The sequence below is a fragment of the Hylaeus volcanicus genome, chromosome 2, assembly GCF_026283585.1.
Source record: "Hylaeus volcanicus isolate JK05 chromosome 2, UHH_iyHylVolc1.0_haploid, whole genome shotgun sequence".
Taxonomy (NCBI): domain Eukaryota; kingdom Metazoa; phylum Arthropoda; class Insecta; order Hymenoptera; family Colletidae; genus Hylaeus; species Hylaeus volcanicus.
In genome coordinates this window covers 25,376,821-25,394,529 of record NC_071977.1, presented here as the reverse complement: position 1 = coordinate 25,394,529, position 17,709 = coordinate 25,376,821, and the positions used below count along the sequence as shown (strand labels likewise).

The window sequence follows — 17,709 nt, the reverse complement described above, 5'->3', positions numbered from 1 at the left end:
TAAATATTTAGAAATCTTTTTCTAATAAAATTGTTAAACTTGGATGATAGGTTTCTCTCGATGCATATATGTATCCATAGTACTCGAAGGGGTTGAACTTCGGATCTGTCCCTTTGTTTCTCCACTCCATGCGCTGGCAAAGTTTCGTCAAAATCAGCTTTGGTGATGTTCCTCGCGATGGCTGGTTCATTCATTATCCGACGACTAAATAAAAGAGTTGCAGCGGTTACGACACGGCGGTTTACAGTTCCACGAGGAATTGAAACATTGAGACAGCCAACCGGGAATTGTTACGGAGCGCTGCCGAAAAGACGTGTCAGAGCGTAAAAAGCCGCGCTCGTAAAGCAAAGCACGAAAGACACGAGGGTTCTTGCGGCATTCGCGAGGACGAGCGACATTTTTGTCAGAACTTGGTCCCCGTAACCGTAAATCAGCATTTAAACGTTCTCCTTTTCTCGACGGTGGTTTCGGAACCAGGACGAAAGTTGTCGAAAACAAAGTGTTTGGACGCAAAACGGCGAGTATTATCGCGTGCGCGATGCGCGTGTCTTCACCCACACACGTTCTCAGCGGGCTGTAACAAAATACAAATAATCGAGCGACCCGAGTAACATCGAGAGCAGGCAAGAAACCAAGGGTCCTGCGACTCGATATTTTATTGCGGTACTTTTACGACCGGCTCCGCGAGACTTCGGTTATTTACTCATACGGTTTTCCTCGCGCTTTAGCCACGCTCGGAATTCCAAAAGATCCGAACAGCCCCGTCCCGAGACGCCCGTGCCCGATATGGGGGTATGATTCGGTTTCGAGGGGGATTAAGAGTTCAGCTGGCGGTCAATCAAACCGTGTATTCAAGAAGAATAATGATAAGTGAGTACAAATTACGAATTAGGTGGTATTCGATACGTTTCAGCCCTGTTTCGACGATAATGTCTCAAAGATTCGGTTAGATGTGAGGTTAAGTCTAGATTATTTAAATTATTTTTGTATGTAGCCACCTAATCTATTGGGTTGTCCAGAAAATTCGTGCCAATTTAAAAAATAAACTCAAAGGCATATTTAAATTTTGATATATATTTATTTATTTATATGGGTACGATTTTGTTCCACAATCTTTCTACCTGTTATTTGTTTTCAACCATTCATATTCAACAATATATTCAGATCTGTACCACCTACGAAAAATCAACATGAACTTCTCAGACAGCCCAATATTATCTATCATTCGTTTTCATCTCATCGCATCGTCGCCTCTCGCACCTCGCGTTCCTCTGCACTGCTCTTTTTCCTTTTTAATTCCACCCACCCGCGATTTATGCGCGTTGCTCGAACGGGTGGTGGAAGTCGGCTCCTAATTACGGGATGAGAAAGAATTACCAGGTCGGTGCGTAGCTCCCCGAAGGCACTGGTCCCATTCACTGGGAGGCGGTGCGCGCAAAAATGTTACCGAAAAATAATGTATATTCATAACTCCCGCACGCGTGTGTCGCCCGTACACGCTGGGAATAATCGCGCCTGCTCCCTGCGGATCTGCTTCCCACGCCAGACTGTGTGCATTAAGTCTTATAAAAAATTATTACCAACGAAAACTGCCTGGCCGTTTGTGTTCGCGCGTCGCTACTCCCCGTCCTCGTTTCCGCCGGTGAAATTTCCGAATCGAAAGACCAGCTTCGATTGTCCGCCGCCACAATGGCCGAAAGACGATTGTAATCTATGGAAGCTTTTCGGGAGCGAAGAATTTTGACCTTAATCGTCAAACTTGTGCGAACTTTCAGATTGAGAGTCTTCTATTCTTTAATTGAAGTCTGTTTAACAGTTCGGTTGTTCGATCGAACGCGCAGGTGGCGAGTGACAAGCATTATTATGAACATAATAACTCTTGCGAATGGGAATACCGTGGAACGTAATCAAATTTTCCGACCGAAGTGGTTCGCTTCGATTTTCGCAGGAACCTTGTCACTCGTCACTCCTACTTTTCACGTCCCCGGACAAATGTTTCGTGGGCGAACAGCAATTCGCTAGGGCACGATGAGCTGCCTAATTAGGGCACTGGCAGATGGTGCTTAGGGGAAGGGTGGATCGAGTGAGGATTCGGTACTCGCGGAAACCAGTGTCCGTCGTGGAACAACAGGAAAACGTACCAAACCGTATCGAGCAATAAGCAAAATCTAACGAGCCATCAACTCTCGTTATTTCGCTTTCATCGCGAGGCATTTGCCATAATTCGGGAATTTCGCGATGACCCCTGACGAGAAATGCAAAAGTTCCTCTCCGTTATCGTCTTCCATAATCTCGATCGCGAAGTTACGACCATCTTGCTTGATTAAAATTCGTTTCTGTCGCGGTTGGTTGTGCTTTAAAATTAACAATCGTGCCTTCAAGTTTCCCGTTTATCGCTATAACGCGAAAGACGAAGTCAAGCGTTTTATGAAAAGAGATTCCTAAATGAAACGCTTTTATCTCCCTTGGCGCTATTCTTCCGCGAGGTTCTCCGTTATTCTGAAAACAATAAATCTCGAGGACGTTTCTTTACGGAAAAAAGCTTCTTCGAATTCAATCGTATTATAAATAAATCGAGACCTATATCATCTACAGTCAGTTCCATAACTATTCGTACCCTTTTGTCTCTATGGAACACATTTGTCTAAATTAAATGTTAAACTTAATATTTCCAAATAAATGTTTCATTATGAATATCTACATGAATAAACTTTACGCATGCGTGGCTTCGTGTGCGGACGGCCTAATAGCGATTGATGTATCATAAAACCGTTTAACACGTTCATTAAATAGCACCGTTATTCAAGAAAAATTTAATACTAACGATTCTCGTATTTTTGTTCCAGATAGAGGATGATGACCCGTCGCTGAAAGAGAAGGTAATCGCAAGACCATACCGCTCTGTCTGGAAAAGGGTGACTTTAACGAAAAGTTAACGTTGCTTCCACCTTCCTTCCAGTACGCACATTTTACTCGAACGTCTAGGCGGACCGTGTTCACGTTCGAATGGAGAGAATTCGTCGAGTGTTCAGGAACGCTCGAAGATCGAGGGTATCGATTAAAGGTTTCGTCCAGCGAGCGTTCCCGAGAACCTCGTCGATATCCCCGCGGCGTGTACACGGAATTGCGGTCCACGGGGCGATCCGATCGGCGGACAGGAACGGATATCCAAATCGTCGCCGAGCAGCCGGTGTCCCCGACGATTCGCGGAATTTCCATTGGAGAAATGCGCCGTGGCACGGTAATAATGCCAAGCGCCGTAATAAGCCGCTCCGTCGGAGGGTTGGAGCTGTCGGACGCGTACGCGCGCGCCGCGTCCGTGGCTCCGAGGGGTGGCTCCTGAGGGAGTCCAGGCTCCGACGGACCCCGACTCGGTCGTCGAACTATGTGGAAACGAACTTAACCTCACCCTCAGCCCCGCCGTCCCGCGCTGCCGTGATGCGTTCTCGAGAAGGGTGAGAAACAACAAGGCAACGACGAGGTGGCACCGCGCTCCGGAGGGATTCTCTTAGCAATAAAGCAACCGGATTAACGCTCCCCGCAGTTCCATCCGCGCGCGACCAACCACCCCCTCGTGCCTAGACAGGCCTCGTCTTCTCGTGCTCCGGCAACTCTCCGCCACGGCCATAATTTACCTATTCTAAACGCGGTGGCTTGTACGTAAATCGTCCGTCGTTGTTCATAAATCCACCAGCCCAATTTCGCGAGCTTTATCACCAACCATCGATTCTTGATCTGTCACGAGGACCGCCTCTGGTCAATAGCGAAGCATTCGAAATTTGAAATCCGAGTCTAGGAATGCTTGGATCGCTAAATGTCGAAAGGGCGAAAATTTGATAAATTTTAATCTATATTAACAGATGGCAAGAAAGTTGCGCGACAAGATTCCATCCTTCGATAATCCCACGCGTCCTAGGCTGAATTTACAAACAATCTTACATACGTATTAAAGCGAGGGTGTTTCGAGGGAGCAGGTGTTGTTCGGGGGCGAGGCCGAACCGCTCGGAGCGCGAGGCAGTCGCACAAAGGTGATTTAACCTGAAACTAACTCCGCGCGCTAACTTGATCGGACTTCTGTCCAATTCCGTGCCAGCGCCTCCAACGAAAGCCAGACGACGCGTGATTCTAGCGTGCATGGAGTCCGTATTAATCTGGCCTGGATGGCTGACTGACTGACTCGCTTCATTATAGAGTTCGGGAGTGTCGTGCGCATTCACTGGAAGGCCTGGCTGGAATTTGATTTTGTCGGAGATTTTGGAGTCGGACGAAACACTACTAGAGAAACTCTAGAGCGAGCTGAGGGTTTCTATTTACCCTCGAATATACAAATACAGATACTTCGAATAATCCCACCGCTAATTTATGGCAGATTAAACGAATGAGAAGAATCCAGGTCGGTGATCGACGCGATCGCAATCAAGCGAACAATCGCTGCAAAGACACGAAACGGTTATCGAACAAACCAGCCCGCGGACGTGAATTTATCGCCATGATCGGTATTTATTAATTCACGCGAGCGGGTAAATTGCCGCTTCTTTCTTTCCTCGTGTTGAATAAGCGAGGCGCGCGTTCGTGATCAAGCGTGCCCGACAAAACGTTATTACAAAGCGTTCCGCGGTCTCGTGTCGGGGGTCGGTTCGTTCAGGGCTAACATAATAATTTCATTATGCTGATTGTGCCGATATACGCTTGCCGGCATAATGTCCACCGGTGTCTACGGCCCACGATATCGCGGCGTTGAATCGCGCCAGGTCGGAGCTGCTCGTTTCGTGGAACGTAATTAATCGCGTAGGTCTAATATCACCGACGGATGACTAAGAGGGAGGGTGCAGCGACCATCGTTCCCGTTTTTTGTCACCTCGTCCCGTTCCCGCCGTGGCTCGCTTCGATGAGTCAATTTCTGCGAGACACCGTGTAGTTGTCTTTAGTCTCGCACCATGACGACTGTTTTACCCAAGGGTGAAGAGGAATTTTAGTTTAGGCCTGGGTTGAGTCTGTATTCTCGAATCTGACGAAAGTAATGGGCTTTTTAATGGGAGTCCTCCCCTGACAAACGAACCGACGCGCGATTCGATCGATCGTCGGGAGTCCTAACGCGGAACCAAGGATCATAAGAGTGATTAATAACAACCGGTGGAAGAAGGGATCCATGAGCATCTCTAAATATGACTGTATCTCGCGGGCGCCGCCTCGTTAACGATTAACGGTCGCTGAAACGACGCACCGTGCCGCGGAGTTGTCTTTGCTTAACGAACGGTGATAAATGTTATTCTATCCTCGCTTCCGTGTTCTGACCTACCGCCGGCGCTTCAGTTCACGCCCGACGCTCCTCCGCGAGTCGTAAACCACTGAATCAATTCGGTCGGGATGGGCGAGAGCGTGGAAAAGTTTGAATGGCAGGCGGCGACGATTCTTCGGTTTTTAATGTACGGGAAACGGCGCAGCCCGTGGAAGGGGCTTTCTGCGGGGCTCGAGTACTCGTCGACGGGTGCATTCGCGTTCGCGATGTCTCTTGTTTTTGCGCCTCCATTCTCGGATTCGTCTGCGACGTCCGCGAAAACTGTTTCGCTTTGGAACTAGTAAACAAAGAAATAAACATCAGATGGCCCGAAATTTGATCGAATGAAGAACATTTGAACTCTTATTCGCACGCTTGTCGGAAATATTCTCAGCAAAAAAAAAGAAGACAACGGTATAATGTTTGGAAAATCTTTAACTTCGAGATTCTATTATTTTATTTGAAGTAGCCTATCAATCTATACAGTCATTCGCATGTATTTTCGTACCCTCTATGCTTATCGAAAAAATTTAGTTGAATTAAATTATAGGTTTGATATTACCAAATAAATGTTCTATAATAAATATGTAGATAAACCAATTTTACATGTGTGTGTATTTATAATAAAAAATTTATTGGGAAACATCAAACCTGTCATTTAATTTAGACAAACTTCTTTGGTAAACACAGTGGGTACGAATATTTATAGGACTGACTGTATCTACATATAGTTTAGGTGAGTTGAAGACGAAGGATGCTCATCGCTAGGCACGATACTTGTCGAATCTACACCTTTCGAATTGCTCAATAATTGCAGAGGCTTTTTCGCTGAGAAACTTCTACCACCTTCCGAACGTAGCGCATTCGATTTTCTAACGGACAGGTAATTCCCCCTTAAAGTTCCGAAGCATCAGATCGGCGTATCCGTCTCGATGCCTCTCGGATCTCAATTCGCAGAGCTCGGGTGACTCGTCTCGTCTCAATTATCGCAAACGTTATTCCGTCGACGTAGGTAGCTAATGAAGTCTACGTTGAAACAAAAGTGGAGGTGTCTGTTGTGTGTTTGCGGCGCCTGCCTTCTCGACGTTTCACGGTTGGCATCTAATTACTCGATTGGCGGAGACGATAAAGGAAGAAAGCGGTCGTTCGCGCTCGGTTGGGGTTGTCACCCTCGCGGCTGAGTTCACCGCGTCCCAACGCGGCTCGGAATAATCGTCGTTTCTCCCGAAAAAAGTTGCCACTTTTTTCACCCCTTCCTCCGTGCCAGGGTTCGTCTCGTTCGCTCCGTGTAAACTACCCTCCTAGCAGGGAGGGGGTTGGTCCCGTGGGGGTTGCCAGTGGTCGGGACCGCGGCTGCTGTACGAATGCCGTAGGCTTTGTTTTAATTGCGACGTTTGTTCGCTCGCGCTTTATAAACGCTTCTCGACGAGACCCCTCTCCTTCCGCGACCTTTTCCATCTTCCGCTCCCCTTCTCCCGAAAACCGCCGCCTTCTGTCGGGGGTTGCTTCGCCCATCCCCGTGCCACGCTGCCGCTGCAGATAAGAGAGTTAAAATTAGAGATGGAGGGAGGGTAGCAGCATCGTCGAAGCAGATACTAGAGGTAATCCACGTTTTGCGGATATCTCGTGGACTCCTCGAGCACCGTCTCGCAATTGCGAAGCATCGTAAAATTTACCACATCAATCTACGTAAAAGGGTCTCGTAAACGCGTGACCTTTTGGGCTCCAATAATTGGTTATCTACTTTCAGACGTTAACGTTGCAACTAATCACCTTTAGCTCGAACGCAAACTTCGATAACCCACGTCGTGGATCAAGGGTTGCGCTGGGATCTTATTATTTACGATGGCACATGCAACTATCCGATAACGCTTGATTCGCTTTTGTGCGGAATTGCTAGCAGACAAGATTAGCTACGACTTTGAAACAATGTAATTTCACACTCGTTTTGAAATGCCAGAACCTTTTGGTGCATCCGTGGTCTTTCATCGAACCTCGTGGATCTTTCCGTGTAGAATAATATTGCAATCCTTGTTTGCGAAAGCTGATATCCTTTGACGCGGTATTACGTCCTTTATTATATTATCTTGCGAGATAAAGTCGGAGACAAAAGATATTTTACTCGCGAATGTTCTTGGTAAAACAATAACTGACTCTTCTTCACCGCTTTTCTTGCGCTTTTTTGTTCGTATCTGGCTTTCAACGATATAAACGGATAAATAAAAAAAGCTGCAAGCGCCGCTTTATTTCTTTTAATCTGCCGAGTGCTATTTGTCGAAGCGAAGGAATCTTTCAGCGTTTACAAATTCCAATACGCCTCTGATATTCTTCTGTAGATCGTTTCGACATTGAATGAAACGAGTCTGTCGTATATTTGGAAGATTAATCGTTAGTTTCTCTAAAGTATCGATAAAATTTCATCTCGTCAAGGGTCTGAAAATATCAAAGTATGTATTTCGTATTAGCGTTATCCCTCCGAAATTATTTCTAAAAGCTTCATTCCGAAGGAACCAGGGCGTTCGTTTCGTTCGGTCCTGATTAATTTCTCACCAACCGCGTAAATATCAAATCCACACTTTCACGGATAAAGTTCCCCGAACGCAAAATATTATTATCTCGGAGCCAATGAATATTTCATCTCGCGGATGCGAGGCGCGCGTTTAACATAAAATCACAAGAAACGCGCTACGATGCGCGAGGGTGGTAAGAAGAGCGCCTCCCCGAGCTGGTGGAATCGATTATCGCGCATCAACCTTTCAAAATAACAGACTCCCCCGCTTTCGAAGACGAACGCGCGCCTTCCGGCCCAGGATACACGCGGGATGCAAATCATACTCGGCAATTAGCAATGCAATTAGGGGCTCACATAATTAACGGTGGAAAATGCTGCCGCAAAGTTGCTTATCGACTCGCGTTAATAGAAAAATAGAACAATTATTACATAGAAAGATATAGCACTTTATGGAGCGCAAATAATATTTCAGTATTCGTTTTGATATAGGTGATAGTTTAATACTTATATTTACTTTTTTTTTTTAATTTGATCCTCATTTATCTGTCTCAAAATTTGTTCTATTTGAAATCGGTCCCGTCAATGTTATTCGGTCTCCACGGCACTCTAGTTCTCGTTTACAATTGTCCTCGGAAGATGAACGGAACAGAAACGCCTGGCGGTAATTAGATAGCGCGATTATTGTGCCGCGTTACGCGCAGAAATTCATCTTTGCTCGATTGCGCATAAACAGAGATACGCCCGCTTCCGCAGCACCGTCGAGTAAGCCGCTTTTCTCAAGACGTAGACAGGAATTATAGTTTAGAGTTCGACGGCACCGCCCGCTAATGCCATTGGCGACAGAGTTCAGGTTATTAACTCGGCGAATCGAGGATCAGGAGTGTCTCGTTACCGCGTGAAAGCAGAGAATAATGATTCTGGACACCATTCGATCGCGGATAGATCCTCCATTTCACGAGTATTATGTTCGAATATTATACCAATGCTTCGCTTCCACTGTATAAAATGGTCTACATACATCATTACAGGTTGATGGGAAATTGGACGTATCAGTTTCATTTGGTTAGGTACGTTCCATATTCAATCAAACTTGTGTTTTAGTTTCAGTTAGAATCCCCTTAACACATTCAAGACCGCTGATGTGAATTCACGTCACTTTAAATTCTACTCCTGGTTATGAAAAATTATGAAAACCTTTTTATTTTATACACTACATAATTGGAACATTGATATTTCAAAACATATTTTGTGATGTTTATCGTCACTCTAACGATACAAATTTGCAATGTCCAGCTTCAGAAATGTATTGTTTTTGTCAGTACTCGGTATTAAAAGCGTAAAATATCAACTGATCGCGAATGTATTAATCTATTTTCAAACAATTATATTATATTTTCTATTTACACCCTTGACGATAATGAACGAAACGTAAAAGGCCGATGCCTTGAATTGAGTCGTTAGAACGTACCAGACGATTTGACCGTTCCTTCTGGCCGTCCCTTTGTCTTGGTTTACTTCAAAAAGTGTCCAATTTCGCGAGGAGTGACCCGATTGCAAAGTAGGTAGCCAGACGCGCAAAGTGGACCACTGGTCCTACGGTTTTGTTGGCCGTTCGTTCAGAGAGATTAATTCAGGTACGTAGCCGGCGCGATATCGGAGAAAGAACGAGGAAACTTAGGGCCGAGATAAACACGGTAGATTATACCTGTTGCCCACGATCCCCTGTGACCACAAGCTCTTGCGGCCATAAATTCAGAAAACCTTCGCAGCCTGTATAAACTCTGATTTAGGACCTTTTCACGCTTCGACCCCTGGCCTCGTACAAATCGGTTTATGTCCCTGTTACACAACCCCCATTCTCTTGCCTTTGGTCGCTCTTCCGTGATCCTTGACGTCGTGATTTACATATTAGCTTCGATTAGCGTACGTTTCCCTCTCGCTGAGTAATTTCATCGTACGCGAATCATCGAAAGTAATCCTCAGAGTTTCTGGGGACACGTGATTTTTAATTTTCTTAACGCGCCTGATCTTAGTTTTCTCTAAAGCCAAAATTCTTCCAACTCGCTTTTCTATTAGCATTGTTGTCGCGATAAGCGAAAAAGATTTCGCTCTGCTAACGAGGTCCAATCCCAGCCAGGGCTAGTCCATAGAGTGTTAATATTATTCTCTCAATAGAAAACTATTCAATGCCATTGTACACAGTTCAATACCATTTTCACGAAAGGCACGGAAGTTTAATCCTGAAAGGATACATTCACGGGAGCTCGCCGGGTATTTCTCTTCATTTATTTATCAACGAGTCGCCCGGTAAATAAACACCGAGACGAGGGAGAAAAATCACGCCGGCTCGAAGAACAGGGAAGCCTTTAAACGAAATGGAAATCGTCCCTTTGCTTGCACGGGGAACTTCCTCGAGGCTATACACCCCCGGTTGACTGGCGTCAGGGCGGGGATGATCCGCAGAAAAATTCGTCTTCGGGAATCGGTTGATCCCAAAGCGGCACTCTTTGTCTTACGTTTTCTTTGTCTTCGTTAACGGACGAAAGGGGAAACTTCAAAATTCAACCGGCGGGTACCAATTGTCGCGACTGGATATAAGACAGGTCGTGGTGAAGGGCACTGGAGGGGAGTGGAAGGAAGGACGATGGGAAGGAAGGAAGGAAGGAAGGAAGGAAGGAAGGGGTGACGATCTATGGGGGTAAGACGCTCGGTATGGGGCCAGACAGACAGACCTACGAAAAGGGGGTGTGGATGGAGGCTGAGCGAAGCATGGACGCACCGGTAGCGATGGGACTAATGCCATTATTGATAAACAAAAATGTAAACATATTCTCGAAAAATGTACACAGATTCTCAAATGCAAACGTGTACGCCGAAGTTTCCAAAACTCATCGCAGGGTTGACGAAGACAACTAAGTCGCGCAACTTTCGTACGGAATGTATTCCCGTGGCTGCGAAAGAGGAAGAAATATTTCCAGTAATAAATCAGTCGTGACACCTTGTATAGCATATTCATAGGTACTTGGAAATAATGCTGTCTTCGGTAGTAAACCGTTTGCGAGGACATCGTTCCCATCGCTACGCGTCAGACTTTGGGAACGGCAGACGCCTGCGTCTGACTACTAAGGGACGGAACCCCTGCATTTCTTCCCTCCCTACCAGCAGTCCCCTCTGCTATACAGAAGACTACGAACTTCGTGCATATTTCCCCCTGTCCACCCGCTCTACTTCCCCGGAGCCGTTCTTTCCAACACTTTTCTTTTTACTTCGTCATTGGCTCCTCCGAGGATATCGAAGACGTTCGAAGTTCACCGCCCTTAATCCAAGAAGAAATTGCGGAGGGACTATATTGACTCCTCGTAGCCGAACGTTATTCTAGTCTCTTCGATTATTAACTTTTCAGATAAAATACGATAAATTTTTTTTATTCAATTATGTCATTGTTCGACGTTCCGTCCATTAGGAGGCCGTTTCAATTTGTGTTTTGCGTTATTACGACCAAGAAGCAAAGACACAAACGCGAAATAAACGGACACGATATTTCAATAATAATAATTGTGTTAACAAATGACACTCGATGTCAAATACGACAGTAACGATTATGGTTTAGAACAAATTACAATTAACCAGGCTCAACGGGGGGAGTCTAGTCGAGATTCGATGCGGGCATAGCAAATTCCCTTGTAAACCCGTTCCTGGAAGGAGGAAATCTTCCTTCGGGGTGAAGGGAGGATCGAAGAAGGATCTCGAGTCGCGTTGCACGATGCTTCCTCCTGAAACTTTGTAACTCGCGGAGATGCGAAGTTACAGATGCACGAGGGCGAGGAGTGCTCTTCGAGCTTCGATGACTTTCGGGATCTCGATGAAGATGAGAACTACTTCGCCACTCGTGTGCTCCGCCGTAGAACCAAACTGATGTTCTGCGAACGACATTAGTCATCCGAGTCCGTAGAAGATTCTCGGAGTAGAAGGCGAAAACGGAATAAAGGAATTCGTCTTACAAGGGAACAACTCGGTACTCCACTGATCTTAACCCGTCTTTGCAAAGCGATTCATCGCAGGTCCCTGGTACTATTTGCAAAGTAACAAGTGCGATAAGTTGATACTTCGAAATATACGAGTAGTTAAAAGAAATACAATTAGCGACGAGAAATGTTTGTAGATTTAACTCGGGGTGTTTTACGTTGCACGTGTAGCGTTTAGAATTTTTATTTATCAAAGAGGTGCTTAATAATGTTACATATGCTCCGAATATCAATCCGTAATCGAGACGCGCGAATGAACGGAAACCATACACACGAATTCGTTAGGCGAATATTTTTTATTTGATTTGCTGTCATTTACAATTCCACCAGCGATATGAATTGTACAGAATTGTAGTCATCACACTTGGATTGGATTTGAATTTATTGGGATTATGAAAACACGATCAACGCATGAATCTCTGCTTATCATAATTATATTTCTATTCCCAATAACAGGATACGTTTCTTTGATTGCGATGGTTTGCTGTAAATTCTGCTAAAAACCATGGGGGGTTGAAAGCATCGTTCTAACAACCTGTTATCTGATATTCGATTGATCTGAAGGAAGGGATTGTAGAAAGGAGCACGTGCATCGCTTTAGAGTTTGGCAACGTTTGCAAGTCAATTAAAGCTACGCGAAAGACCGTCCAATTGCGGGAATACATTCGCTATCAGGAATGGAAGGATCCGTCTGTAGGAATCAATGCCAGGACAAGAATTTCCAAGAGTAAAAAATTGATGGAAAGCCCTCTGTCGACAAGTGCGACAGGTGGTCCCGCATTTCTATACATATCGGCGTCAAACGAAAGCAGAAGGGGGAAGAGAAAGATCAAGACGCGTTTTGAAGTATAATGGCCGTCAATAATAGGAACGCTCTTCTTGGTCCTCTTTGTTCGCGCATCAAATGAACCGTTCCGACGCCAATACCCGTGCCTGCCACTTAGTCTGGATAGCACTCCGCTTTGATTCCTTCTCCTCCTCGCTAACGATGTCCCCGTTCGCGTAATATGCTCCTGTCCTTTGACACGTACCTTAGGTATATTAGACGCCTTTTAGAAAATGCTCCTGTCCCCCCCCCCTCTCTCTCCTCCTCCTCCCCGAGTCTCCCCCGCGACACGCTATCAGACGATGTCACACCTCAAAGGTGTCCGACCCATGGCCCCGTCGCAGAAGTTAAGTGATTAAATCAATTTGCGTCTCCGTTGGGGGCCTTTGGACTTCTCTTGGAAAGCGACTGATGGCATCCAGCCGGTTGTTCCTTTCACAAATTGGTTGACTCGTTTAAATTAATTAAATCATCTTTCCAAGTTCATTTCTATAACCATTTTAATAAAACTCGGTATTTCGTGTAAAGCAGGTCTTGATACGAAACGATCTCGAATTAATATAACTTTATTTACAAGTTCTATCCCTTTTCACGTGGAACTTGTAAAGATTCACTATGACAATGAGCTCTTGTTTTTCTGATCTTTTGGCGGATCTGCCGTTCGTCCTCGTGGTGGTCCAGCAGTGATGACAATGTTGGAGTAAAATCCTCCCTTCTCACGGAAACTCTGCTCGCGACGGAGGGGACACGTACTTGATAACATTTTCTACGTGACCGTGGTAATTACGTCACAGGGAGATAGCTGTTGCCCCGGAAACATCGCAGATTAGATCTCTTCGTCCTATGGAGGCTGTATATATACATCCCATAAAAAAAAAACCCTAGACAAAATCAGAATCTCGCAAAACAACGACTTTAAGAAAGCATTTTCGCTATCGTTGCACGTGTTTCTTAAAATCCTGTGACTCTTTCTTAAGGAGCTTCCTCGTCCGACCGTAAATAATGGAGATATTTAGGTGTTCCTATTTAAATGTCCTACCCACTATTTCACGAACGGGTCCGCGCTCCCTCGCTTCATGAACGCCGTCGCCGCCTCTCTTCTTCATTTCCATAGAACGAAGACCTTGGTCATCGACGGTACACCGTCGCGAAAAGAAGGGGTATTCCCCGGTGCTTCTTTTTTTTCCTTTCCCCTTTTCGTAGCCCGTTCTCGGATTCCGTTGGTAGCGCCAGACCAATAAATATCCTTAATTTCGGACGATGCGAAGTGTATTCTCGGAATTTGTGGCCAGGCCCAGACCGACCGGACAAAGGACGTAATCTGCGGGCCCCGCGCGTTCCTCTGGCATCGGGACGGGGAAAAAAGGAGGACGCCTCATGGTCGTGGCTAGGGCGGCTGTGCCCGAAAACGAGAGTCGACGTACTCTTCGTGATTAGCTGCGGGGACGTGTCGTTTAAAACGCCGCTCCGTTTTTCAGCTTCTTAGAAAAGCATCGACCAAACGATAAACGCAATGAAAGGTAGCGATGCGATTAGAGTTGCATGCGTGATTCTGCTTAATGTTAGACGCGACAAGCATCCCTCTGTTTGATCATGCAGGGGTATCTCTTCGAGTACAGGTCTCACTTCTGCAGCTTGAACGACAAGGAGCCTCGCCTTTGTCTCACTGACTCGTATTTACACGATGGAAGAGAGAAGAATGCCACAGTTCGGTATTGGCTCTCGGCCGCGTCTACAAGAATCTATTCATTCCGGCGAGTATACACGCTTGGTCCAAGTGGGCCGCGGTCGGGATAGCTTGAGAGACACTGTTCCAGAGGATTTAGCGGTTTCGTTGAACCCACGCGAACGAGACGAACGTAAAGCATCTTCCGGAGCCAGACGAGGAACCGAGCAGGCGCGTCTGGGATTCTGCTCGACTTTCCTCGTGGCGTTCGTCCGAGTTGCGATTCTATTTAACACGAACAGGCGTCGCGGGGAAATTAGAACAGCGTAACGGCGCGTATAATGGAACAAGGCACCGCGAACCGAGTGAAGCAATCGTGGCGCAGTTACGCGAGAGGTTCCCAGCCTAGACACGAGGAAGGAGAGGTTCTACGCCTCGCAGGTAACCGTGCAAACCTGAAGAGGGGGGAAAAAGTGCCTGCGCCGAGAATAGAGCGGGAACGTATACTGCCTAACTAGGCTATCTATTTCTAGCAGCAAACAGCCCCGGCTCTTTCGCCATTGCGACACGAAGAAGGACGGAGGAACAGACGTTCGAAGGTCTCTGCCCCTGTTGACTCGACTCCGACGCGACTAGAGTCGACTCCAAGCGACTCGCAGCCATCGACGACGGAAATAAGTCGTCCCGCTATGTCTATGACGGGCCGAAACATTCGATTTCGCTCTATTATTATCCAGCTGCGTCGTCGGCGACGCCAGCCGCGCGATTTACCACATGCTCCGATCGCTCCAGACGACTATTATTTTTTGCTATGCGGCGCTGCACGCTGCAAGGGACGATGCAATCGATACCTTTGAAAACTGCATCCAGCAACGTTATTTGTCTAGTTAATCGTTTCGTTCGCGAAGGGGGTAAACTTTGCGGCACGGCAGTCTTAGCGTAGATGAGAAGTTGTTTGAATTAATGGATCCTTAATGATTTAGAAACGGAGTATACATGAGATACTTTTCAAAGAAATTTTCAAAACAATTAATAGATGTTCGATTCAGTTTTCATTGGCGGTCGGTATTTCGGAGTGGGGGAACAATTCGTCCACGATGCGAACACGAGCAGACGTATCGAACCAGTTCAGTGGGAAATTCTTCGATACGCGGAACGTTTCCCTCGCGAATGAATAAGCCATCCGGGTGGGCTCCTTGAGCTCGTTTCGTTGAACTCTTGGGACGCGGACGCAAGGCCAGACAGACATTCGCGAATCCATTATGGCCGCTCGAGTTCCCGCGCACCCCAAATCGTAATAAAATCCCCTCTGCGACCCGTGGAAGACAAGCGGGAGACCCTTTTATGCGCCGAAAATCTTTCCCATTGGCGATCGAGAATGCGTGCTCCCCGAATGTACGGACGGGCCAACGGCCGGCCTGGGATTACTCATTCGTATTCGTACTTGCTCGTTCAGGGCCGTAACTAGGCCACTCGCGTATTCCCTTATTTTTATTGGGGCTCGAACATCGCGTCGAACAATCATTGTCGAGGGTGGACAATATACCGCTGAAAAAAATGAACATTTTTTTTAATAAAATGATATCTCGAACACTTGAAAAATAATATGGAACAGGTTCAAATTGGTATCGAGATCGTGACATCTTCGGTTCGTTCCCATTTCCAACTCCAAAACGCAATTGTTAGTTCGAGTAGGAATCACGCACTGCATCTGCAAGCCCGCATCAATGGTTTGTAATATTTCGGAGCAAAGCGTGTCTGGTTATTGAATGATTAGTCCTGCTTAATTGATGCGGTGCTTCTAGTACATAGACGTAATCGTTTGCTTGGAATTGCAGCGTACGGGCGATCGTAAGAGGCAAATTTGCATCTGACGAAAAAAGGAGAAGGAAAATTAATTTACTCGGAATATGAATGAAATTTCTGGAGAAATGGTATAATGGCACCGTAAAATAATCGACGACGGAACGTCGGGTTATTAACGGCGCATTAAAATTTCAAATGGATGCGGTCGTTTTCCTAGAGCGAGTGGAGAAAAACGACGCGAGAGAGAAGAAGAGAAAAATAAAAAATGGCGGTAAAGTAAATAATTCCCGCGTACTTTATCAGCGGGATTAATCGCCGCGATCGCTTAATATTCATGTCCACAGCGCATCGATTGACTGCCCTCCGCTGCAGGAATTATAATTCGTCAGAGATTATTTCTTGGTTACTTACACGCTAATCGTCCTTGCAAGACTCCAGTTCCAGTACCATGTTATTCCACGCAGCTCCAGTTCCATTTTTCGTATATATATCGCGCCAGTTATACGGTTAATTGGTCGAAAGTAATAACAGGGAGAAAGGAGTCTTCTCGGACGTCGCGGAGGAGGCGCGGAAATTGGAGAACAAAACACTCGCTCGGCGTTCGAGTGAAAATCGAGACGCAGTAGCCTGGTCTTGGTGTTTTTGTTCGGTTTCGGTCGGACCTGTGAGAGCACGCACACGACCACCTAAGGCAGGGCCGTGTCCGTGCCCTCTCATCCTGCGTCGCACAGTTTCGCATGCGTGTTGGTGGCCCGTCTGGCCTCTGACCCTGAGCCTTCTCGGTAAAAGCCGCAGGTCGCTAAAATGGCACCAGACTTCCTTTGAACCGGTGCAGTGTCGTTGGCCCGTCGGTGACAGAAGGTCGCAGGTGACGAGGATCGTGAAACCAGAACCGGTTGCTCGGTCGGAAAGGAACACGGGGCTCGTGCCCCCCCGCCCCGACGATCGAGCTTCCTCTCCATACATCGACTGCTAAGACTTCCTTTTCGTCCGGTTTCGCGTCAATTTATCGACCGTCCGCTTCGACTCTTTCATCTCGACGCCCCGCTGTACTGTGGGAACGTACGCAATTGTTCGGCGGTTCGTTGCAACCAGATTACAGATTTAGAGGGACGCTCGTTGGATCTCCGTTTCTCGTTTCTAGAGTAACCGTAGATCCCTATTCGTAAATCATAGCTGAATCTTGCTTTCACTTTTCAAGCAAACTCTCGGTTCCAGACATTTTCAGTGGTATCCAAGCGGACTCGGTTTCTCGTCGTCCAAAAATGAAATTCTCGCGCGTAGTCTTGATTCGATGGCCAGGTAGCCAACATCATTTCCCACAATGCGCGCTCGAACGAGCTCGTTTCTCGGTGTGCGCGAGAACCAAAACAGCAACTCGATCTTGTCATTCGCTTTCATCGTTCTCCGAACGAGCACCGGTTCACGTCTGACCCAGTCTGGCATTCAGGGTCGTCAATGGTCCGAGGGATCCTCTTCCACGTAAAGGCTTTCGACCTTCGGAACTCAGCCACGATGGGCACGCCCACCTTCGAGACGTCGTTTTTCGAGACTCTTTCCGAGAACCGATTCCTCGTGCATCCGCTGGACGCATTA

At 46.6% G+C, this 17,709-nt stretch overlaps 1 protein-coding gene across 1 annotated transcript in view; it reads left to right on the top strand.

The window, feature by feature from the left end:
* Positions 1-17,709, top strand: part of LOC128872229 (3-phosphoinositide-dependent protein kinase 1) — a 451,269-nt gene that overhangs the window by 110,066 nt on the left and 323,494 nt on the right. The window contains exon 3 of the mRNA XM_054114690.1: positions 2,847-2,879. Within this exon, the coding sequence (XP_053970665.1) occupies positions 2,847-2,879 (33 nt within the window). The remainder of the gene's footprint in view (positions 1-2,846; positions 2,880-17,709) is intronic.